This window comes from Mixophyes fleayi, chromosome 10 (genome assembly GCF_038048845.1).
Source record: "Mixophyes fleayi isolate aMixFle1 chromosome 10, aMixFle1.hap1, whole genome shotgun sequence".
Taxonomy (NCBI): Eukaryota; Metazoa; Chordata; class Amphibia; order Anura; family Limnodynastidae; genus Mixophyes; species Mixophyes fleayi.
In genome coordinates this window covers 18398124-18425634 of record NC_134411.1, presented here as the reverse complement: position 1 = coordinate 18425634, position 27511 = coordinate 18398124, and the positions used below count along the sequence as shown (strand labels likewise).

Below are 27511 nucleotides of genomic sequence, written 5' to 3'. Positions count from 1 at the left end.
CCTCAATCTGCTTTGGCCATATGTCACATACAGCTTATACATGAGGTTATTTTTTCTTTTTTTAAAGTGAAATTTCACATCAAGCCTAAATATGGTCACCATTATTGGTCTCAGTGAAGCGATTTTAAGCTGAGCTCAGCATCCTTAACAGAGTTATTCCTATATTTCAGCCTTCAACCTGTGTCAAATTATGGGCCAGCCGGCTGTGTTTTTATATTCAATTTGTCATCAAGTCTACAAGTATGGAGATTTATTTCGAAGTGCTTTGTTATTAGAACTTTATAGTAGGTTTCTGGAATTCTAGGCTTTTAGGTACTTTATATAATGCTATATATCACATCAAACAATTGGAAACAGACAAAAGTAGTGTATCCATAAATGACCTCCAGAGTCATTGATAGACGAAAAACATTGAAGGCGAGAGGAGGAGGCATATAAAACTGTCAAAATATACGCTAGTCAGCTTTTCTTTCAATGTATCTCAATTTCAAGCATTGTCTTATTTATTAGATTTATTGTGAATGTCGACAATAAAATAACATGCAGGGTATAGTCAGGTCATGAAGCTTATTTGCAAGCAACTCATTTAATTGATTGGTTTTTTTTTTAACTAGTGTTTCTTTATGTTGCAGTCAGGAACCACTGTGAAAGTTTTTTTATTTTATAACAACAAATAAACATATTATTGGGCTATAAAACTATATGACTCTGAACCTCAGTGACCTCCTTTTTACCAAACACCCTTTTTAAGATTTGCGCTAAAAGTTGCCAAATTTATGACCACCTGTTTTTTAAAAAAATGTAATTTATTTCTCCCAATTGATTACCTTCAAACATTTATATTCACTTTCCGCTGCCTTATTATTGACAACAACATATAAACTGATCTGGTCCTTGGCAGCATAAAGGGCTTTCACACATCCTGGCTGAAATCTCCACCTCATAAGTTGATTAGTTAGAAATAACTTTACTATATGTTGAATGGTTTTAAGTTGTACGAATGGAAAGAAACTTGCCCTAAAGAAAATTAAAGTAATTTAATCAATTAATTAGAATAATATCTTATCCACATCTGTCCAGAGAAAAATAATTATTTAAAAATAACATGAATAACAAACAGATACAAAACACATCTCATATATAAATAATAAAGTGATAGATTCAATTAAACATTTGCTCATCCTTGGACAGCCCAGAATGGAACTTACAGTCATTGCTGCAGTGGCCATTAGACATAGCCAAAAGGTGCTATATGTACATAGTTGTGTGATCTCTTAGCCAGAATGTTCGTGACTTAAGGTTGTATGCGTTTTCTGTCATTTTAAGATTTAGCTCCCAAACCAAATAGCCTAATGGGTGCAGCATAGCAATGCTAGGGGCGTCACATTTTATCCTTCTCGTGTGCCCTATTACCCTTGAGCATTTCTTTTCCTAATGGTCACATTTGCATTTTACATAGGTCCTGGCCCCAGGGAAGACAGTTTTCTGCCTATCATATCGGCCTTGCCTAAAACCAAGTAAATGGGTTGTCCAGCATACACTTGGATAGAACTTAAACATTCCCAGGTAATGGTGGCTTAGGGCTAAGGACAAACCTCCACAGCTTTATACTGTATTTATTTAAATCTTTTCATAATAACACATTGACTGTTGCAAAGGGGAACATGTTCCTATAAATAATTTCCTGATATTTGTAGCACGGATTAGATCCAATTATGTACTTAGTTCCAAAATGCTGTAGATTTAAGGACAGATTCGGTCATTTAAGTTAAGATAAGGCAACGTGCATACTGTATTGTGGCTAAGAATATAAGTTAATTATCAATCCACATACTTCTGTTGCTAAGAAACATTTATATTTTCTCCTCTATTGCTGCTAGACCATGTTTTTAGAAAACAGTATTCATTAATCGGTTTCTTGGCTCAAATATATTGTTATTCCTGTCTCTTTTAATTGTTGGAAATCCTGGATTTCCATTTTCATTAAATTGTTCATCAATGCTCCTCACAGCAGGTACTTGGTGATCACGTTTCTACATGCTATCAGCCCTAGTGGAACTTACAATCTAAATTTTCTACCACACTAACACAAACTCGGGTCTATTTTTGCCTAAGGTAATTCAAATTCTTAGTATATTTTTGGACCTTGAAGGAAACCCACACAAACATGGAGAAAACACTCAAACTCTACATAGTGCCCTAGTTGGAATGAAACCCATAGTCTTGCGGCTGTTAGGCAGCAATGCTAACCACTATACCACCCCAACTTGTTTTAATTTAGATAACAAGTTACTTCTATTAAATTCGTTTGGCCCAAACATTCATATTTATCCATAAAATATGGAGCTTTAGGTTAGAAGATACAAAACTGACTGGGCATTTTTGGTATTACCCTGGTTAACATGTTTTATGAGAAACAGATGATTGCTATGTAGCTATACGGTTGTCTGGTCCTTGCCCTCCCACTTTTCATTATTTGTTAGCTTATCTACAGCTGGCTGTTATGTGATGGTATGATTTAGGGTGGAGTACGGTGTAATGACGCTGAGTAATCCGACAACACTTACTCCAACACCTTGACACTGAACGGTTCCTTCCCGACCAGGATCGATGACGACTGTTGTGGCAACGCACTGTAGCCAACCCCAATGAAGCAAGAATCCGGTGCGAGTTGATGACGTCACTTACATCGTCGACGCTTATTATCGCAGCTCTTAAGGGGTTCATGTAAGTATGTGCCCATGTCCAATGTACTTCAAAACCATTCTACATTGGACATGGCCACATACTCACAGCACCACCTTAAGAGCTGCGATAATAGCAACGGCGATGTAAGTGACATCATCAACTCGCGCCGGATTCTTGCTTCATCGGGATTGCCTACAGTCAGTTTCCACAACAGTCGCCATCAATCCTGGTCGGGAGGAGCCCTTTGGTGTCAAGGTGTCGGAGTAAGTGTTGTCGGGGTAGTCACCATTGATATGCTGAGTACCACTGATTATGGGTGGGGTATAGTGTAATGGCGCTGAGCAATTCGACAACACTTACTCCGACACCTTGACACCGAAGGGCTCCTTCTGGACCAGGATCGCTGACAACTGCTGTGGCAACCGACTGTAGCCATCCCAATTAAGCAAGAAACCAGCATGACTTGATGACGTCACTTACATCGCCGACGATATTATCGCAGCTCTTAAGGGGTTCATGTAAGTATGTGCCTAGGTCCAATGTACTTTACAAACCGTTCTACATTGGACATGGCCACATACTTACAGCACCCCATTAAGAGCTGTGATAATAGCGTTGGCGATGTAAGTGAAGTCATCAACTCGTGCCGGATTCTTGCTACATCTGGATTGGCTACAGACGGTTGCCACAAAGTTGTCATCAAGGAGCCCTTCCATGTCAAGGTGTGAGAGTTAGTGTTGTCGGGGGAGTAAGTATCAATATGCTGACTACCACCGATTATTTAAATCTTAATTGGTCAATAAGACATGAGGCACATTGGGGACTATGTCTCAGGGATAATGTTTAATGGTGCTGTGCACTTCCAACAATTTGCATGATAGTAGATATAGCTTCCTGGCAAAGTCATATGATTCAGAACTGGAATGTTACTGAAGGTTGCTTTGAATTCCCCAGATTTCTTCTTATTCCTTTGCAATTGCAGGGTCCCTGCACTCTAGGTCCAAAACAATGTTTATTGTCTGTTAATGATTTCTACCTTTAATTGATTTATTACAATTGGCTGCTCATGTGGCTCATATTAGCAGGTTCGGATTTGTGTGATTTTTACACAAGTTGGCAAAATTGCAAAGACCGGAGGCTGCCCCTTGTTTTGGTATCTTACGACATTTTGTACGTATGTATGCCTGCCAACAAAAAAAGAGCAATATCCATTTAAATCACCAGTAGAAAACATTTCTTTGTTTAACCCTAGTCTATGGAATGGAGTGTAACTAGGCCACGAATCTCTGTGTAAATCAAGATTGGGGTGGTCCAGCAGTACAAAAATGTTGCTTAGGAGAGTGAAAAATTTAAATCCAGACCTGTAAGTAGACTAGTTATTTATTTCAAATGTCTTTTTTCTCTAGAATGTCATATTATATATGACACATTGGTTTAGTTATGAGGATCGGTGGGACATTGATATTAGTGGTTTATGAAATGTGTGGTGGTGTTAAGAAAAGGGGGGTAAATTTATCAAGCTGCAGGTTTGAAAAAGTGGAGATGTTGCCTATAGCAACTAATCAGATTCTAGTTATTACTTATTTAGTACATTCTACAAAATGCCAGCTAGATTGGTTGCTATAGGCAACATCTCCACTTTTTCAAACCCACAGCTTGATATATTTACCCCAAGGTCTTTTTTGCTTTATTAAGCTATATATCAGCATGCAATTCATACGACACTTTCCAGTTATCCAAATCTCCAACACTTTTAGCTCATTTAGCTATAATTAGAACACATACAGAATGGTATTTGTGCTCTGTGTCAGTACACTATGTGAATAGATCATGATGCAGACTGTTAGACTGTTCTTCTATATCTCCATAAAGCCATGATATTGACCTAATAAGCTCAGAACAAAAGTGCAGAGAGAAGGTTGTGTCCTATAACCAGAATGACATGTACCAGGAAAGTTTTGTGAACACTGCTGTGTTGAACTGTCAGCACCATATGAATAAAAATAGTAACAATAAACAAGAGTGGAAGTTTCCTACAAACTGTAAAATACACATCCTACAAACATTATGCTGTCATTAATGAAAGCTGTTCCTAGGTTACATGTAAAGAAAGATATGGCATTTCGGGCCAAAATACCTCCGACACTACAAACGTCAACCATGGTAGAGTAAGCCAGTCCGATTCTTGATAAAGTGCTCCAGAGCTTTTCTAGTGTCACCAAAATGCCGATTCCCTTTACTAAAAATTCATGCTTTACTCTTAGAACACTACCCTTTCTCTTGCCAAAGAAACTCTACCTATATATATATATATATATATATATATATATATATATATATATAATACAGATCTCTGATCCCTGAGACCTTTTGCTGCTTTCAACCCGCTTCACCTATTTTCCTCCTTCACAGCTGATGACTTCACCACCCATTTCAAAGGCATTTCCAATACAATAAAAAGAAATCTTCTAATGACAGACCCCTCAAAACCACCTCCCCCTCCTGCTCTCCCACTCCTCACCAAAATTAATTATGTTTGAGTCTGCACTACTATAATCCTCTCAATCCACAACCTGTCCCCTCTATCCCATCCCCTCTCAATTTCTTCGTTCCCTCTCTCCGACTGTTTCTCTTACTTTAGCTCACCTCTTCAACCTCTCTCAACCCAAAAATCTCATCTACCTTCCAATTTTTCTCCCCTTTGCCCCAAAGTTACTCAAGTGGATTGTCTACAACTGTCAAACCCTCTTTCTCTCCTCTTACTTCCCCTTTGACTCTATACAATATGGATCCTGCTCCCAGGATTCCAGCAAAGTTTCCCCAAAGTGCTCAATGATTTACTCACTGCAACGTCCAAAGGCTACTTCTCTGTACTCTTCCTCCTGGTCTTCACTGTCATGTTTGACAATGATGATCATGCTATACTCCTACACACTCTACACACCATGGGCTTTCATGACACAGCTCTCTCCAGGCTCAAATTCTACCTGTCCAACAGCTCCCTTAGCATCTCCATCTCACATACTTCTCTCCATTACCACTATATGTTGAAGTCATACAAGGATCTGTTCTTGACCCTCTGTCCTTCCTGATGTGCACCTCTTCTCTCAATGAGCTAATTCACTAATATCATTTCAATGCCCAAATCTACCTTTCTCTACATTTCTCTCCTGCTTCATACAGTCTTATGTGACCACTTGTCTCTGTGCTATCTCTACAATATGTTCACAATAAAGCTCATCATCTTCCCTCCGCACAGAGCCAGTCCCCGTTATCTCCCTTACTATTAATAACACCACAATATCCTCCACCATTCAGAACTACAGGATACTGTCTAGATGTCATTCTTTACTCTGCTTTTTCCTTCACTCTTTACATCCAGCTTGTCTCAAAATCCTATTTAAATATTACAATGTATATGTTTTAAGTAAATGCTGGACCACTGGAACCTTCGGGTACCAAGCTGTGTTGAGTAACAAGATCATCAAAAAATTTGAGATTACTTTTATCTTAGTGAAGTGTACCACATTCTACTTTAAATGTTATTATTTAGAAAAAAGAAAAGAAAGAACATCTAAGCAAGTCTTGTACCGAGGTAGTAAGAAAATAAAAACCTAGGGTTGAACAGAAAATTTGGGGAGGCAAGATGAGTCTGCTGTTCATTATCTCCTAACGCAGTAAGGGCTAGATTTACTAAGCTGCGGGCTTAAAAAAATTGGGGATGTTGCCTATAGCAACCAATCAGATTCTAGCTGTCATTTTGTAGAAAGTACTTAATAAATGAAAGCTAGAATCTGATTGGTTGATATAGGCAACATCCCCACTTTTTCAAACCAGCAGCTTAGAAAATCTAGCCCTAAGTCTTAATCATGATTTGATTTTGCCTATATATAAGGTCAGTTATGAAGATCAGCTAATGTGCATGTAAAATGCCTTGGTTTTTCACTGGTGCACCATGCTGGTCCATATAATGTACTTTAAGGTGCATGCTAACCCTCTGAAATATAGAAATGTGCTGGTGTATATGGAGACATTGACAAATCTTCAGAGGTGCACATGATCACACGCCTAGATGCTTTTAAGCAAACTGAGGTGCACTGTGGTCCAAAGCTTCTTTTTCACTGTGCAGTGGATGCTTTGTGCTTTAAATGAGCTTCAATGTGGTAAGAAATAGGAGCTCTCCTCTTTCTTTGATCTATCATCTGTGCAATTGCTGCTACTACTATGTGTAGGATCATTCTTGCAGTTCACTGATTCAGCTGGTTAATAGGCAAATAGTTACACACTTTATTCAGTTCTTAGTCTGGCAGCCTCAGGTGTGCAATTACCTGCCACACTCATGCAGCTAATCATCCTGCAGTTCTGACTGGTTCTGCTGCTTTTTAAACCTCTTCCTTGCAGCATACCTATGCTGCTGATAGTTCCTACATGACCTAGTGTGCCTTGTATCCTGACCTGTTCTGCTATCAGTGTTTGACCCGAATTGACTATAGGAATTGCTGTCTTCTCCACTCCTGACTCTTGGCTTTGTTAAACAGATTTGCTCTCATATCTCTCCGTGCCCTGACCCCTGGTTTGATTAAAGGATTCCTTTCTCTTCTCTACTCCTGATCCCTGCCTGTCTGACTCTGAGTTATGCCAAATAAATTCTGGTTGCTTACTAAATGTTACAATGAACTGTCCACTCCATCAGACAAGTATCAGACTACTCTGCATTAACCCTTGCCTGTCTAGCTCAGAGTTCTGCTATATACAGTCTGGTTGTTCACTACCTGCTGTCGTGTGCTGTCCACTTTATCAGACAAGTGGCAGACTACTCCACATCAAATCTTGCCTGTCTGACTCAGAGTTCTGCTATTTATAGTCCGGTTGGCAAACAAAAAGTGTACAAAAGAAAGGTCAGACATTAGGAAAAATATTTCTGTCCTGAAGAGCTTATAGTTTATAAGGCTTTTAGAAACATACACAGACAAATTAGTAGGTAAAAGTGCTAAATGTTCATATAATAATAATAATAATAATAATAATGATAATAATATTATGTAAACGCACAATAATGTTTGGGCTGGAATTAACACTTTTGGAATACTGCTCTAAACTCTTCTGGATCTACAAATTGTAAATTGATCACCATTTTTGCAATGTTATATGTAAAGATTTTTCTAGTCACGTTCTGACATTTAATCTCAACCTTTGCCGTGACACTGCTATACTGCACTTGAGAACATTTTTTTGCCTGTTATCAGCCAAGGTACTAAATACAGCTGAGATCTTTAGATATGTAGTGGAGTGTGAACTGTACTGGCTTCTATTCTCTTAAATGTCAGGACAGCTTTGTTTACTCAGACAATGCTGTGTACATTGTTTACGATAGACACAATTAGATCCCTTTCAATTTGGAATAATAAAGTGATAAAAGTGCCATGTTAATGTTTATGAATGCTACAGCACCATTTAATATCTGTTGCTTATTACACTTGAAAAAATAATTGATAGTGAAAACTCATTTCTATTGTAGAATTTTCTGGATATACATAATTGGAGCCAATGGGCAGCACTGTGGCTAAGTGTTTAGCACTTCTGCCTTACAGCACATGAGTTCAATTCCTGACCATAGCCTTATCTGTGAGGAGTTTGGATGTTCTCCCTGTGTTTGCGTGGGTTTCCTCCGGGTGCTCCAGTTTTCTCCCACACTCCAAAAACATAATGGTTGGTTAATTGGCTGCTAACAAATTGACCCTAGTCTGTGTGTGTGTGTTAGGGAATTTAGACTGTAAGCCCCAATGGGTCAGGGACTGATGTGAGTTCTCTGTACAGAGCTGCGGAATCAGTGGCGCTATATAAATAAATGGTGATGATGAATAGGCAAACAGCTTTTGTGCCTTAGCCCTACCCAAGCCACTACACTTGGCATTTATAGAGTGTAGATTTATCCGGCCTAGCACAGAACATAGCGGCACTATTCTCTTCCCTCAGAAATTCATACCAGGTTATTTATTTTCACTCCCTGTCAATTAATTTTTTGCTGACTAAATTTAAAACATATTTAATGTGTGCATCATTGAATGGTAGGGCCAACATTTAGCCTTTGCTATCTCTAGCAGTTGCCCTTTAGGAATTTTGCCTAATCCCAAATATATTCCTGCCACTTTAAGATCAAAATGATGGCCCAGGTTTCCAAGGACTAAGATTATGTTATTCAGTATCTATAAATTTCAAATTAACTTCACCCAAATCATTATAAACATCTGCATTAATGTAAAATCTAAATCACTTAACACAAATATTGTCAAATTCAATGTTACTTATTGTATTGTTTGTATTGTCGCTACCAATAAATATTGTTCACTGCGATCAATGTGGTTCCAACACACAAAAGAGATTTAATAGCAGGATGAAACAAATCACAATAATAAAGTAAAGTAGAGTGAATGAAGGTCTCAGTGCCTGGTTTCTATACAATTTGTGTTACATAATAAACTGTGATGATGTCACAAAGAAAACAAGATAATTGTAAAAACATTCTCAATTGGTTCAGTGTTTACACTCCAGTACAATGCAGGACAAAACAATGCTCTCTGAGGGTGGGGGCAACACACTCCAACTGTTGGCTACATTTCTTCCCTCAGGAGCCCGCCGAAATACTGGTTTAAACCAACCCATTTGCATTCCAAACACAATATAATTTTGAGCATTAATCCTTTATCTTCCGTCTCTAGGGTACTCAGGGTGCGATCGCTTATCCGATAGTAGCAGATTTCTGATGGTAAAAAGTGGATTAATATAACACTAAACATGATAAATTTCCTATATCCCGAGCTTTAGGTGTCTTTGAAGGAGTTTAAGCATTATTGTATCCCTTGTAGCCTTTCCACGCCGTAGCGTACCATTTGCTTATTTCACATAAAATCAATACAATCTATGTATATTTTCACATCTGAACACTCTTAGTGGTTAGGCTTAGACTTAGGCTTAGTGGTTAGCACTTCTGCCTCACAGTGCTGGGGTCATGGGTTTGATTCCGGAACAAGGCCTTATCTGTGTGGAGTTTGTATGTTCTACCCTTGCTTGCCTGGGTTTCCTCTGGGTGCTCTGGTTTTCTCCCACATTCCATAAACATACTAGTAGGTTATTTGGGTGCTATCAGAACTGATGTCTGTGGACCTCATTTAGAGTCAGACGCAAAGTCCGTTTAAGGTGCATCAAACAAAAAAACACCAACACACATGTGCAGCATGCGACAGCTTGCGGCTCACTACTAGAGAAAGAGCATAACGCGGAATTGTGAAGACGGAACCCTGTAAGTAAATCCTAGACGCAGTGACGCGCAGATGCAACACACGTCAAAAAAGGGTTAAAACTGCGGCAGCAATCAGGTGGTGCAAGCAGACAGACAGCTGCAGGAACTGCTCGCAGCTCGGTAGGGTATTACGAATGGGACACAACTGGGGTTGCTTGCCACCCGTAATACCCTACTGCGGCACACTCCCACTCCTACACTTCGTACATGGACTTTGCGTCCGATCCTAAATGAGGTCCCGTCTCGGTATGTATGTATGTTAGGGAATTTAGTCTGTAAGCTCCAATGGGGTAGAGACTGATATGAGTTCTCTGTACAGCACTGCAAAATTTGTGGAGCTATATAAATAAATGATGATGATTAATCTCGTCCTTTATCTATTTTTCATCTTTTCTCCCCGCAGCCCAAGTATTATCTTTCTGTTGTATGTTTTTACCTGATTCTTTAAGTCCATATAAAAATACAATAATGAAAGTACTTCAGAGCTTTCTTAATAAACTACTACAGGAAGAATCAAAGAAAATCACAAGACAAAACATGTTACATGTCAGGGATCCATGACCAGAAAGTAATTTAATTTCCCTGAGGTTCTACAATACAAGATATAATTTGTTCCATCTCAGATATATGTTCCCATTCTGTCACATCCACAACAACGTTGTGTGCAAATGTAAAAGCTTTAACTGCTCTGTACAGCAGTAGAGGTATGGATTGTGATCTGTTGGCACAATGTTTGTCTGTACACGTATTAAAAGTTATTGATGGACGTTGTTGTTGTAATGAGTTTACTTGGAGACATACTGTGGAGCATGGCACAGGATGTCAATATTTGCATTGTGAGTTCAGTGACGTCAAATAAATTAGTTTCTTAAAAAAAGATTTTCCGATGGTACCAGCTGTGAGAAACTTATTGCTTTCTTAATAAACAATGGAATGAACTGACTCAAGGCAAGGAAATAAAAAAAAAACAAGGTGTATTTGAAAGCATTCTTTAATGCACACTGTATTAAAGAACAATTCAATGCCCTTTAACTTTCCAAAGCACTTTAAATGAACAGTGTTTTCTTTTAAACTGCTATAATGTTAGCAGCGCAAAGCCTACAAAAGGCACAGTCAGACCCTGACAGTAGGAGATGCAGAGTAAATTGATGCTTCTGGGAAGAAATTACATGGCAGAATTGCCTTTTGCAACACTTAATACATAGCTCCAGGTGCCCTTTGCTTCTCCATCTCTTCTGAGGAACATTAATTATAGAAATAAACAAGCCCATTTATAATATGTTAGTGAAAGTTTGTACTTTCAAATTTTAACACTAACAATATAACAATTTGCAAAAGAATAGGACATTTCTTAGAGCAGACTTGTTAAAAAGGAAGCCTAATTATTAAAACCAAGTTAGGCATAATGAACTTCAAATTGTGTAGCACTGAGATAGGGCTGCAGGGCATAACCGTGTTGCTAACCTCAACCGAGGTACCTCATTAATTATACGTCTTCAATATAGAAGAATATAGCTCACGCACAGGAATTTAGTTTTTAACTGTCCCACCAAATGTCCAAAAAGTTTTGGGCTTAGATGATGTGCTCTTCTCACGGGCCCTGCCTACCTATGCACCATTTACCCTTGTAAGATTAATGCATAATTGTCGATAAAGGCAAAATACATACTGTGCAGGGAAATATTGTTCTAATCCTTGTGCAGTTTCTCCAACACATGTTAGATGAGGTGTGGTATATCCAGGGTCAGATTAAGGGAATGGAGGCCCCTGGGCTAAAGGGGCCCCCATTCCCCCCTGAGGCCCCCCACTGTTAGCCGCTCGCAGCCCCCCGGCCCAATCAGTAATGCTGCTGAGCTCTGTCAAGGGCCCCATGGATGTCCGAGGCCCCTGGACTGTAGCCCAGTTAGACCTCGGGTTAATCCGCCCCTGGGTATATCCTGTGTAATTTAGAGTTACCAAATGCAACCTTGTATAAATTGTGAAGTTATTTTCTTTTATAGCTACATTTATAGATGTTTTAGTTATACGTTGTTTTGATGAGCGACCATTCCTCCTGATCCAGACTGCGTCCCAAGCAGTTTCAAATGGTTCTAAGGATTGATCGTCAGGGGAGAGAATAGTGTGGTACTGAAGGGAAATTGTTGCACATCTCCCCAATGAGTACCTACACTTTCTATCCAGTTGACAAGACATAGATTTTTATGCATGTACATATCATTTTTGCAGAAATTAAGAAATGCATGCATTCATAACCAGGGGCCTGATTCACTAAGGATCTTATCTTAAGAAACTTTTTATTTCAGTCTCCTGGACAAAACCATGTTACAATGCAAGGGGTGCAAATTAGTTTTCTATTTTGCACATGTTAAATACTGACTGTTTTTTCATGTAGCACACAAATACTTGATAGCTTATTTGTACACTGAAATTTAAAGTTGAAATTTGTGTGCTACATGAAGAAACAGTCAATATTTAACTTATGTGCAAAACAGAAAACTAATTTGCGCCCCTTGCATTGTAACATGGTTTTGTCTAGGAGACTGAAATAAGAAGTTTCTTAAGTTAAGATCCTTAATGAATCAGGCCCCAGGATCTTCTGTGCTGCAACTCCACATATAACTGATTGATTTATCTTTTCCAGGCTTCTCTTTGCCACTTGTCTTTGACACATTGGCATAATACTGGCATTTTGGAGAGCTCTATCTAGCATTTTTCTTCCTAGTTTGTGACCCCCCCACACACTTTTTTATAGCTTACAAATCTGATCCACATTTTTAAGCTGTTCTGAAGTACATTAATTTTTTTGTTCTGCAATTTTGTTAGTATAAGTTATGGCTTTATATAAAACTAGGGTGTAATATATAAAGGCATCAAAAAATGAGTTGTACAAGGTTTAGCAACCCATTCTATAGTGTAGTATATTTTATTACTGATCATATTTTGCCTGCATTCATTTAATGCTGCATGTAATGAGTTTCCACCACTCAAATAGCACTTTAAACTATACTTGCATGCAGGTAAATATAATATAATAAAAATACATAATGGTATAGCTTGATTGCAATCTAATTATAATGTAGTTAATAATACTCAAATCATTTTAGAAAAATAAGTGTAAAAAAAGTACACCTGCCTCTATTTAGTACTCCTGCTAGTATTTTATTTTTACCGTAAGCAATACACAAATGGACTGTTTGTAACACCTGTTTGTAGGTGAGGGCGGTACTGTGGACTGTGCAATTTCATCACAGAGAGCTTAGAGCCAATCACAAACATGTTGTGAACGAAGGCTAAGGCTGAGAGATGCATGTTGACTGTCATTTTTGATGAAACATCTGCCAATAAAAATAGCATATTTACACCCATATATCTGCTCCTGTAGCATATGCCCACAGATGCATACCCACAACCAGGATATAAGCAAAAGAAAAGCTTATAAACATTTGTTTTGATAGTGAAAAGCACATTTGCTATTAGACTGGATATAATGCAGTAGCTATGGTATTCCTTCTTGCATGCTAATTAAAGTAGCAAACAAAGTATTTTTAAAATATGCCCATTAAATCCTATAATATATGCTTGATCAATTAAGAAAGAAGCTATCAGCTTGAAGGGTGAATTTGCAATCAGAAGCAGTTAGCATGTGTTTGATCCAGCATTCAGTCTCCTGCACATGCTTTAGCATGTATCTCAGAGCATGTCTGCATCTGTACGCATTTACGTGAACACGCTCTACTGTACACGGCTCATGTTAAACCTCTCTGATCCTCCCCAGTCCCACCTCTACAGTCACAAGCAGATGCCAAGTGCACATTCATGCAACTGTGTGGGGGGATTTTTGTACAAATGTGCAGATTATACATTACGCAAATGGGCATACGCTCAGCTCAGCATTAGACCCTTAGGGCCTGAGTCATTAAGGAAAGCAAAGCGTAAAAACTGGGCAAAACCATGTTGCATTGAAAGGGGAGGTAAATTTAAAATGTGAGGACAAATTAGTAGTTGGGATACGGCAAGTCCTTGATCAACTTTAAATTTCATTGTACAAATAAAGCTATCAAATATTTGTGTGCTAGATGAAAAAACATCCAATGTTTAACTTATGTGCAAAGTAATAAACTAATTTGCACCCCTTGCATTGTAACATGGTTTGTCCTGGAGAACATTTACTCCTTTTTTTTGCCTTACTTTCCTTAATGACTCAGGCCCTTAGAGTTTCATTAGTTTGCTGATGTCCAAAAAGCTCCTCAGGTGCATAGTGATCATGCTCCTACCAGAGCATAGGATGTTATTAATTAATATTTATATTATTATTAATTCTCATGAATATGTGATACCTGCCCAGAAGTTGGTTCTTTTAGCCCTGTGCACCCCAGAGCACTTCATAATAAATACATGTTGTTGATGATAATGACCCAGGCATCTTAAAGACGAATTTAGAAGAACCTGTGCAGCTACTGCAAACAATAAATATAACATGTTAATTAGTATTTTTTTGGGGCCAGATAAGTGTAATTTCTCTTCCTTATAATTACCCTCATGTGGGTCTCTACCTTAATATGTCAAATTTGTGTCAGTCTATGCTGCTTGATGAAGAACATTACAAGTTTCTCTAACCAATAAGGGGCTCATGTTAAACAGAATGCAAATTGAATTTCTAGCGTATAATACGCACACACCACTCTTTTTGGATTTAGTGCTTTGTGTGTTTGCCCAGAATTAAAAAAAAGCACCAAAAACACAATTTTTGTCCACCTTAACATAAGCCCCTAAATGTTTTCCTTGCTCGTGTTTTCACAGCTAATAAATAACCAAAAGAAAACTGTTATCAGTTGTGATTTTCTATTTAACTTATGTATTGAGGTGAACATGGGATTAATCTTATTACTATGGTCTACTAGAAATAAAATGAAAAAGTGTAAGGTGAGTGTGGACATTGATCACTTAGAATAAACTTACAATCTTCATATAAATCTCTGGCATCTTACAGTACTTTATAAGCCATACCAGAGAGAGAGAGAATTGAAGAATTGTGCACTCCAATGTCAGATTTAACTTAAGTTTATGATGTTTTCCTCATGGATTTAAAGAAAGGTCAAATAATCTAGACTTGCCTCGAACATAATAACTACTAAAAGAAGTATCTGAAGTCAACGTGGTTTAAATCTGTTTGTTTGTTTTTTATATTATTTGTATCTTCTTTTGCTATAGCTAACGAATTCTGTTTGACGGTCCTATCTCAGCTGTATTTCCTGAAAACACAATGGTTATCAGACACCAACATAGCAGATAAAACTATTTGCCATGTTTGCCCTTTCTAGAGATTTAGGATAATCGTGTCACATTATCTGGGCTATGACAAGCTTTTATGTAATGGAATTGATCTTGGAAGTGTAATGTATGATTGTGTATGCTGATAAATCCCCTCCATAGCTAGAGGGGCACGTACACCATTCAGGAAGAGAATGATAAAAATCCCCTTAGTTATAATGTATCCATTCACAACTACAGCACACATTAAATAAGTGAAATACAATCATGTATCAGTACTGTCTAATTTCCATTTTTTAATAGATAAGCACTAAATATTATTAAGTTATTCTGCAGAAACATTCTTTCCTTTCTGCGTCTCTGCATCAATTAAATGATTTATCCGCCTCACTTGTTTTACTTTATCAGATCCCCTTTCTAGATAACTTTATACTAATATTAGAGAGTGCCCATATTTACGTTACAGCCACAATTTATTATTATCGCTAATGTATGTGTGCCAACGCCAACGTATTATGCAGTGCTGAACAATCAGAGCATGTTTATTCATTCCACTCAACCCTGACCCAATGGAGACTTCAGTGTCTGCAGTGCCAGTGTCCTGACTGTAAACTACTATGTTTATAGCCTTTGAATTGGTTCCCAGGATCCAGCTGTTCATTGCCAACCCCCCCACCTCTAAAGTTGATTACAATATATTTAGTAACAGTGTATTATAATTTGAACTGTACAATTATATATTGTGCTAGTATAGCACATTATAATCATTTATAGGTGTCAAGGGTTGCAGGGAAGGTGAGAATTCCATCAACGGCTGTATGTATAAAAGCTTAAAGCCAGGATTCAGAAGCAAAAAAGACCACACTAGAAAGGTAGACTAGAAAGGAAAGATGTGTTTTTAGGTGGAAAACTTATTAAAATGGAGCAGAATTTGCCATATTGCTTTCTTGGCGTGACTGGAGAAGCCTCTTTGACTCCAGCAAAACAATGCCCTAATATACCAAATTGTGATGGAAAAAGGTAGAACAATTGCTATATTTGGGATCTTTCATGTGACTGCTGTAGTTTTAAGGGCAGTCAAGATATGGAATTCATTGCCAGGGAAGGTTGTGATGGCAGATTCAATAGATATGTTTAAGAAAGGGTTAGACAAATTTTTAGCGGAAAGGTGTATCCAGGGATACGACCGTTAATTAAAATGAAGGATAGTAGTGGATATAGGGTAAAAATAGGAATGCAATATTGGGTCTGGGGGGATTTTCACAATTGAAACAGATTGGCGGTTGCTTACTCTATATTAATTTCAAATATAAGTGCAGGATCGCAGGAGATCCAAAATAGGTGGAACTTGATGGACTGGTGTCTTTTTTCAACCTCATCAACTATGTTACTATGCCAGATTTTTACTCAAGAATTAGGGCACATTTTTCTCTATGTAGATTATGTTACCCAATTAATAATCAATGATTTGCAAATTATTTGTGATACTTTCTGTAGCATCCTGAGGAAGGAAAGAAAAAGTATGAAGAAGCATTAATCATATATGCATTTAGTTTCTAATTAGAGATGAGCATATTGATGTATCAAAGTTGGAGATTTTCCAAAGTTGAGTATTTCTGACCTGTCTTTTCATTTTGAGAATGCTTCCTTGAAAAACATTTCAGAGTTCAGAAATGTCATTGTAGAAATCCAAAATAACAACTGTCACTTAATAACTAACACAGCAGAAGTTCAAATTTCTCTTTATTGTGAAGTTCAAAAGCAACAAATTATTTCTGACTGTTCTGTAATACGTGTTGTATCCAATCATAGGTTTTCAGTGTCTTGTTTCATTTTTGTTTTGCCCAGAGAAAACAATCCCGTAGCATTTCTCTGACACACATACACTCTTATGCAGTAAATAAAATCTGTTCAATTTATAGTCAGAAAACACTTTTTTTTAACATTTACTGCAACAAAGTGTGGTATATTTATCAAATATTTCAAGTAGAAAAAAGGGAGGCGTTGCCCTTAGCAACCAATTAGATTCTAGCTATCATTTATTTAGTATATTCTAGAAAATGATAGCTAGAATCTGATTGGATGCTAAGGGCAACACCTCCACTGTCCACTAGCTTTAAACAGAGTGCACGATCCTCCGATCAGCATTGCAGCTCACAGAATTGACCAGTAGGTATTTTAAATAAAATGACAACCCTACAGAAGAGCTGAGTCACAAGCACACCCAAGAGGCAGTCAGCATTCTATAACTTTACTAAGCATTCCCCCCTCACAGACATAAAAGCCACTCCCACATGTGAGCTCAATATGTTAACTTTTATGAAATAAGAACTTTCTTAAGTTAAGATCCTTAATGAATCAGGCCCATAGTGTTTAATTTTTATACTGATGCAATTGAAGGACGTTCACCCAAATTTATCATAAAGTACAGACTGAAATGTTCATTTTAAATGCAGTTATTTATTCTCAACCATTTTACCATGTTATCCCATTTAAGTTGTAACGCTATATTACAAAGAATATGTAAGCATAAAATGTAAGTATCATATAAGCTCCAAAATGTCAGAGTTGTTAAGGTAAAGAAAGGAAGCACATGTGACCAGAACCAGGAATCTACATAGTTTATAATGCTGGGTAAATGCAGACATAATATACTTTATTTTATGAAAAAGAAACAATGTCATCTAAAAATTATTTTGAGTGTAAAACATACCGTTGGTTTGTATCATTATAAAGCCCTTGCTCTGGTTTGAAGTACAGTGTTGTGCGAGTGTCTATATTTTTTTCAAACCCAGAGTACAGGCCTCAGGGCTTGTATCAGTCATAGCTCCTTAGCCCTTTTTCGATCAGTGCAAAATCACGGTCTGCCCTCCATCTTATACTATAATGTTAAAAGGTCATTAGTGTTTTGTAAACCGGTACTGAACATGTACAGAAGATTTAAAGTGGAACTAAACCTATAAAAATATCTTGATATATTATACAGAAGAGTACACAGTATCATCTTCCTTTACTTTGAATATCACAACAGCACTTGTTAATCAAAACGATATTCTGAAATTGCCCTCTTAATGCTGCGGTGTGTTGCCATCTTTCAGTGAAAGTCATTAGTCACTGACTTTAATCAATACATAGATTGGCCTACTAGTACTGCAGTACTTCATTTGTCTGCTTACTGTCACATGTTTACAAAAATACACAAAGCATTTCCATTGTTATAGATTTTACAGCTTGCAGTCAGGCGAGTCTGATATTGCAAATCTGATTTAAGCTAATGTAATAGCACTTTCAGAAGCATAAATAAATGTCTCATTCATCTTTTGAGTTTAGTTCCACTTTAATGCAATGGTGAGGAATGATTTCAGCAAGCACAGTGGCCTATACATATGCCCAATAAAATTCCAGATTTGTATAAGGGTTTTTTTTAGCATTTAAAACCTTGCAAGTAATGGAGGTCCCAAAGATTAAATAATAGATTGTAGGCAGAACATATAGTAAAATTGTGCTAAAATAAAATTAAGATTCAACTGATTTTGTGTTGCCTAGAAAGGGATATGCTAAAAGTTGGTATATCAATAAAGGTATTTCTACACAATACAGACAAGGGGCCTGATTCATTAAGGATCTTAACTTAAGAAACTTCTTATCTCAGTCTCCTGGACAAAACCATGTTACACTGCAAGGGGTGCAAATTAGTATTCTGTTTTGCACATAACTTAAATACTGACTGTTTTTTCATGTAGCACACAAATATCAACTTTAAATTTCAGTGTACAAATAAGCTATCAAGTATTTGTGTGATACATGAAAAAACAGTCAGTATTTAACTTATGTGCAAAACAGAATACTAATTTGCACCCCTTGCATTGTAACATGGTTTTGCCCAGGAGACTTAAATAAGAAGTTTCTTAAGTTAAGATCCTTAATGAATCAGGCCCAAGGACAGCAGACTTTAATGGAGTCTGAGTTGTGCGCATTAACACATTTATTTCCAACCTTCTTGCCACAAGCAACAGAACACAGCATTCCACAATGTTTTGAATGGCGCTCGTAGTGTATGCTCACCAAAATATATGACAAAGGGTTAATCAATCTCACCAATGCAATAAACTCACATTTCACGCAAGCAAGTTGATCAGACAGGCAAAATTTTATTACCTTCTATAGAGCATACAAAGTAGTAAATCAGGTTATCACATCATTTTTCTTTACATGACATTGTTGGTCGCAGACCACAAAGACCAGACAAAATCCATATTTACATTAATAGAAAAAACAGTAGAGTACTTAGGGTACATAAAAAAGTTATTTAAATTACATACAGATATTATGCACACATTTACAAAATAAAATGCTACACAAATCAGTTTTAATGTTCATTATATATATATATATATATATATATATATATATATATATATATATACCGCTAGAGGCATTTAGTCACAACAAGGAAGATGGACAGCCAGAATCTCAGAATCTGTATGTGCAGTATTAAAAATAAAATTTAAAATTACATTCATGTCTATTCAGTGGGTTGATCAGTAACATTTCACAACAAACTTGGCATGAGCCACTGACCAGTTCTGGTGAAGGTTTTTGCCACAATTCAACCTACATCTCTATGGTGACTTTCTCACATATAATATAACCAAGGCATACTGTGCCAATAGTGAATTTAGGTATTTAAGAAATGATTAGGTTGCAGACTATTTTGTAGTTGTTCACTTGGTATGGTTCAGCAATACATTGCAATAAGCCCTGAAGCAATGAAATTACATTGGATGTACCAATATGCTCACATGACCAGGTAATGCATTTCATGTGCTGGTCTAATATACAGTAGTGGGAGTTATATAGTTATTCTCTGTTACAGCATGTCAAGCAATAAATGTTCCATATGTGCTAACTGGACATAGAGCACTACTTCTGGCCAGCAGATGGCAGTGCAGACAACTTTCAACTGTCATCCCAGGCACTGTGGCTTGTAGGCTATTCTAAGGCAGAATTAATGTCTCTTTGCTACTGTACTTATATGTTGAAGTATATATAATATGAAGAATGTAATGAGGAATGCAATTCTTTTTCTGAAATGCAAAGCTAGAATGATCTATGTTATGCGAAGTTCCCATGAGTTTCCTATAGCCGAGATTAAACAATTGAATTAAACTTAAAACTTCTCAAAATGGAACATCATAGACAGATATCACATCAATGAATATCTCATCCTTTCACTTTATTATTAGCCATCAGATCTGGGATATTATTTCATATGGGTAAATTTATCAAGAGACAGGATTGAAAAAGTGGAGATGTTGCCTATAGCAACCAGTCAGATTCTAGCTGTCATTTAGTAGAATGTACTAAATAAATGAAAACTACAATCTGATTGGTTGCTATAGGCAACATCTCCACTTTTTGAAACCCACAGCTTGATAAATTTACCCCATGGTCAACTATCTTTACATTCTACTTCCCTCTAAATCCAGGTTGTTCAACTAACCTTTTTTTTAAGCCGATATCATAATTCTGTTCATATAATTTTTCATTCATATCTCTATATTTATTTAAAATTTATATTTAAATAGATGAAATGTATCACCCTTTATACTCTGTACTGCATATCCTAAAGAGCCGCTGTCATAAAAAAAAAATCTGTATAAGTTAAAACATAGCTGATTTTATCTATTTTTCTATAATTAAGAATGTGCATAGACCATTGGTATTTTATTACGGATATCGTAATAATTATATGGTAGAGTTACATTTGTTATCATTTTTATCCCCTCACTCTCAATGTCACTCTTACCTGTGCTGTGATACAATAGGTAGTTGTATATCACCAATTAGATAATAGTGCAGTCTATAGAGTAGCTTAGAAAGTCTGAGTTAATGAGACTGAATGCTGTGCAAGGTTCTTGCAGTGACACACTGGAGCTACATGCAAAGTAATTCCAGATCAACAGAGAGAAAACTAAACATTTTGTGTTTTTGTTACCCTGGTCTATATTTAAAATGTAAAGCACAGGACTTACTTTTCCATGCATGTTTAACTCAATTGTGTCATTAACTTTCAATCTTCCATAGTAGTTTGATATAACTATGCTAATAATTATCTGTGCTTATATTGATATTTTTCATTCCTTAAGACCATTGTAAATCGTAAGATTGATACCATGATTTTTGTATGTACAAAATGCTTCTAATAAAAAATATTGTTAAAAAAATAAATAAAAAGTAAAGCACGCAAAATCACAATAGTGGGCCTGAGTCATTAAGGAGAGCAAAGCATAAAAAAGGAGTAACTTTGCACCTGGGTAAAACCATGTTGCATTGAAGGGGGAGATACATTTAAAATGTGGGGACAGATTTATAGTTGGGGTAGATCAACTTTAAATTTCAATTAAAAAATTAAGCTATCAAGTATTTGTGTGCTCCGTGATAAAACAGCCAGTATTTTACTTATGTGCAAAATAATAAACTAATTTGCACCCCTTGCACTGTAACTTGGTTTACTCCTTTTTTTGCCTTACTTTCCTTAATGACTCAGGTCCAGTGTCTCTTCGATTTATTACAGCTGTGGCTCAACATATTGGCACCCTTGCACATTTTTCAATTAACTCACAATTTCCTCTAAACCCCTCAATTATAATCAACAAAGAATAACATTGTTGAAAAGTGTTGAGTAAGAGATATACTGTTTTAGAAAAATCCTTTTAAAACCCTGACAGAATTGTAAAACTCAGGGAACTGATTTTAATAGATAAAAAAGTAATTTATTATGATTAAAACAATCCCTTCAACAAAACAAAACATAAACAATTATATTATAAAATCACTTAAAAGAGTAAAGCATTGAAGAAATTAGCAGCACAACTGCAACTTCCCTTAAAGGACCATCATTATTCACAGTAAAATATTAGATTGCCCAACAGAGCAGAACAAACAGATTAGGACAACCAGATTTTGTATCAAACTTAAGTATAACTTATCTTTAATATTGCTAGATGTATCCGATAAGGATCTTGATAAGGTTTTAGAGGCAACAGTCCCCAGCAATGGCATCCCAAAATAAGTCACAAATGCTAATAATAATAGTCAAATAAGAAATTAGTTTAACTGTGTTTGTTTGTAGCCAACTGCATTGCACTCAATGTTCTGATTTTTTTCAATTTTGCTTTGAAATTAACAGCAGTATTTTGTTTCCACAATTATATTTCTGTTAATATGCAGAACCTCTGTCATTTTATTCTAAATTTGATATTGTATATTCTTTTAAAATCAGGAAATTAAAAGACATGAAAAGAAATGGCACTGACAGAATTACTGACACCCTAGATTGAATATTTGGGAGCACTGCCTTTGGTCAAACTAACTGCTGTCCACCACTTTTTATAGCCATGGACGGGTTTCCAGCATGTCTCTACTGAAAGTTTGGTTCATTCTTCTCATGCAATCTGCTCCAGTTCTCAGTGATTTGATGAGTCACTTCTCCCAACTGCTGTTTTCAGATCTCTCCACAAGTGTTCAATAGAATTTATATCTGGACTCATTGCTGGCCTCTTCAGAACAATCCAACAACAATCTTGACTTGAACCATTCCTAGATGCTTTTTGAAGTGTTTTTGGGGGACATTGTCCTGTTCGGAAGATCCATGACATTTCACAGAGACCCGGCTTTCTGATAATCTGGGCCCTAACAGCATTACATACCCTTGAAACATGAACATCAAGGTCTCTGGAGATGGACTTTTAGCTTCCGTATGACCTCCTCAGACAATTCTCTGGCTTTCTTTATTTTCTCCACACTCATTCCAGTACATACAGTGACACAAAACAGGAGAATGAGTCATTTTATCTATTCAAGCTTGTTTAATGAGTGATTTTTATATTACAGGCACCTGCTAGTCACCACAGGCGAGTTCAGTTCCAAAGTGACGGAGAATCACCAGCTTAAAATCTAATTATTTCTAGACAATTATAAAAGGTGTCAACAATTCTGTTTGGCCCGCTTAAAGATTTCTGTGCGGAATTTGCTACGACATAGTAAATTATTTTGATTTTTGTATTTTATTCCACAACAAACCAGAGATATACATATGTGGATAACAAAATATGTTTTAATTTCAGCAAATTTTACGGAAGTAAGAGTGCATTATCAAAAAAAAACTGTAAAGGTGCCAATATTTTTGGTCATGACTGTATGTATTTACTGATAACTCATCTGAATGTTTTTTTTATATTAAAGTCTGTTAAAAGAAAGGCCTTCAGAACTGTACTCTCAGGGTGAAGTCTCACTATTAATCTATAAAGTCCCACTGATTAAAATTAATTTTCACGCTGTTTTATTTAAAATAACAATGCTAATTATTGGTTTACCCTTGGCTGTAGACCATATAGAATATCTACCATAATATAATCCCAATGAGTTTGTGCAGTTTCTGTATTATGTACATATTTATTTAAATAGGACCACATGGTAGGTAGTTAAGAAACAAAATCATATAACACACAATTTAGAGTTAATCTACAGATTGCATAAATTAAAAATAAAAAGCTATAATGGAAAGTTCTGCCCCAAGGCTTACACTGTAGGATAGGTTCATAAGGGCAACAAATACATAAGATACAATTTAGAAATACTATATACTGTACAAATTCAAGTTGGTTACAACATAAGAACTTTATTTACATATTATGATGTACACAGTACATCATATACAATACAGGAACATTATTTTAATAGTTTAATTCATAATATTCCCTTTAAAAATTATTTTCACTAAATTACAAGATGGTTGTATATATACATCCAAATATGTCGTACTTTTGTGTGCTTAATACAATATTATGGAATTTTTAATGTCGGTATTGTTACAGAAATACAGTGACAAAAAAGATATCATTTTCAGATCTTGTGTGTCAATTGCTGTTATTATAACTCTTTATTCTTCCTGTGCACCAGTTATCATAAATGTCCTGGCATATTTTTTCAACCAATTATTATTTCTGACCTCAAACATACCTCCAAACTATTCCAGTTCTAGAGGAGTGTCCTGCCCTCTGGACAGTCAGGACTCTTGTCCTGAGTTTAGGGACTCTACATAGGTGCCATGCAGGGGTGTTTTCAAGGTAGGGGATGAAATCTGGGTGTGTCAAGCATTTTAAAAGTGGCAAATATGCACCTTTGAGACAGACCACCAAAGTGATGTGACAATGCCCCCTTTGTGGAAGGAGCATGGTCACGTCTCGAATAACAAACTTTAAATATTAGTAGGCTCAACATATCTGCAGTAAGGTGCTACCATGAGCAAGAAACACCAAATATTCTATTAACAATTTAATTTACCACATGCCAGGGATTTAAAAAACCCGCAGCTGTACGAGCAAATCATATGAAGGGATATGTAAGGCCTGTACCAACCCATCTCAGTTTAGCTGGTATCCATAACTTTGGGAACAAGGGCAAATATTACCCTTCCAACAGCGGAAACTGGAAAATCAGGACAAATATGGCCACAACCCAGAAAAGCACATGCCCCGCCCTTCACTGGCAGGTCACACCTATTGTGACCCGCAGAAACCAGGACTGTTGGCAGCTATGGTATATGAACAAAGTGCTGAGGTATCTTGTCCCTTGCAAAGTATTGCTACTAAGGAGCTATCTTTTGACTAAAGTGGACTGTTATTGAATATACATTTTGTCTAACAGAGAAATCATCAGTTTGTACAGTCTAAAGAGGAAGCAGCAAAACCATATTTATGGCTGAGCATTTGTGGCAAAACGGCATATGCTTACATTGCGTGGGGAGTCACAGTTCTTGTCATGTTGAAATTCTTTTATTGTCTGTTCACTGGAATTGGAGCTTGTGTTTGAAGATGCAGACATTTGACTCTAAAAAAGAAGAAAAATCAATATGTTTAAACAAAAATAAGCTCCACTGAAATTTAAGCATTAAAATACAGTTATCTCATGAAACAGAGGAGGCAGCCATTTTGTGAGTTGAGACAATGTTCATGGGAAAGCCCATAAATATATTGGACTGCCTCCACAATAGGGGACACGTCCATTGTAATTAAGCTTCAAGAAATACCAATGTATTCTAGAGGGGGGTCTTGTGCATTAACTGAAGATACATTTATTCAATACCTAAATTAATTTAGGAAAGAAAATCTAGACTGTGTGTGTGTGTGTGTGTGTGTGCGCGTGCAGAGGTGGAACTAGCAAGCTGTGGGCCCAGGTCTAGGGAAGCGCGAGGAGGGAACTGGGGTCAACAGCTTGCTTGTTCCCCATGCAGTGGGTCCCATTAGCTCCATGGGCCCCGGTGCACCACACCTGTTGCACCAATGATAGCACTGTGTGTGTGTGTGTATATGTGTGCATGTGTATGTGTGTGTGTGTGCGCGTGCAGAGGAGGAACTAACAAGCTGTGGGCCTGGTACAGGGAAGCGGCAAGGAGAGAACTGGGGCCCACAGCTCGCGTGTTCCCCGCGCAGTGGGTCCCATTAGCTCCATGGGCCCTGGAGCACCACACCTGCTGCACCAATGGTAGCACTGTGTGTGTGTGTATGTGTGTGTGTGTGTTTGTGTGTGTGTGTGTGTATGTGTGTGTATATGTATGTGTATGTGCGTGTGTGTCTGTCCGAGTGGTAGGGAAGATAGATTGCAATCTCTACTGGGGCATGGACTTATGTAAATGGTTCTCTGTAAAGAGGGGCATAAAATATAATAATTATATAAATACCTGTTAAATAAAAATTATTATTGTCTGATAGAGTGCCATTTCCTGCACTGACCTTTGATAAGAAGCTGGTAGTCAATACAAGAGAAGAATTTGAGATTTATCAGCTTCAGGAACATTAGTCAGCTCATACCAAGGATCTGAAAAAAGTTCCATCTCTTGGTAGGCACCTCCATTCCCCCTGTTGTCATAACCTGTGCCCAGCATGGCCGTAACCCTATTGTTCAATGTATATTATGTAGAATTATATTGCTTAATGTAAAAGAAAAAACCCATATCATATAATATCCAGATATACATTTTTCTAGAAAAAAACAATATTATTTAGAAAAGGGTTATTGTGACATCAAAGACTTACAGTTTATTGCTATTGTAGCTGGATACAAAACATATGAATATGACACAAAAATGCTTTCAAACTATAAAACTTTGAACACCAAAAATAGCTAATAAAGATACAAAGGCCTGAAAAGATTTCCTTCTTAGGTTGTTTAGTTGTATGCACCATACTGTCTTACTACTGAGAGAAATGTAAGTGCCTTTTCACAAAGTGAAATACTGCAGATTACATTCATATTGATCTATAGAGCATTTGTAAAGACCTTTACCCATGATAAAATAACCACTTTTATACTTTAAATATATTTCTTTGTGCTGCACACGGCAAATTGCTCCACTTATAAGCAAACATTCTCAAGCTGTCAGGTGGGAAAATGTGAATATTGATTTTTTGCATGTAAACAGGGAGTTGGCTTAGGTCAAACTCATTTTAAATAATGGTACCTTTAACAATTTCAAAGTTAAAGACAGAAACTCTTTGCTTGCCAGTTATTTAGAACAAAATAAATATACATTTTAACCTCATCAGGAACACTTAACCTACTGATCCATTTCAAATCTATTGGGGAATAGATTTGGCCCCAATTACGTCAAAATTGCACCTGTAAATTATGTTGAATAATAATGTGCTTTCTTCTCATAATTGCAATTCAAAATAAATAAACACGTAGGTGGACCCTTATTAAGAGCAGCACATCATCATGCGGGGGCACACTTCAGATGGCATTCATCATCGTCAATTTGATGAAAATGATTGGATTTTTTCAGTGTAAAAAAAGTTTGAAACACATAAATAATAATAAGAAATGCATACCCCTCATTCCCCCCCCTCCCCCGAAAACATTATACCAGCACTCATAGTGTGGGCTGCTGGCAGCATTTTTAGGGTGGTCGCATGGGGTCCCTCCTGTCATAATGTATACTTGCCAACATTTTATTCCTCTCCTCCATGAGAACCCGAAAGGGAGGTGAAGCGTGTGCTCAGAAGGAGTTGGAGTGCAGTCAATTGAATAATTTTTCCCCCGACCTGCGATGTAATGATGCAATGGGGTCAAATAATGCAATTAACCATGAATCGTGTCCGAGAGATCAGCCCGGAATCTGGGGGTCTCCCGGACATTTTCGGGAGAGTGGGCAAGTATGTCATAATGTCAACCAACCCTAGCTTGTTC

General features: G+C 36.9%; 1 protein-coding gene across 2 annotated transcripts in view; it reads right to left on the bottom strand.

The window, feature by feature from the left end:
* LUZP2 (leucine zipper protein 2) overlaps positions 1-27511 on the bottom strand; it is a 462788-nt gene that overhangs the window by 12854 nt on the left and 422423 nt on the right. For both annotated transcript variants that reach the window (XM_075188001.1, XM_075188002.1), the window contains exon 10: positions 25058-25153. In XM_075188001.1, coding sequence (XP_075044102.1) covers positions 25058-25153 — 96 coding nt within the window. The remainder of the gene's footprint in view (positions 1-25057; positions 25154-27511) is intronic.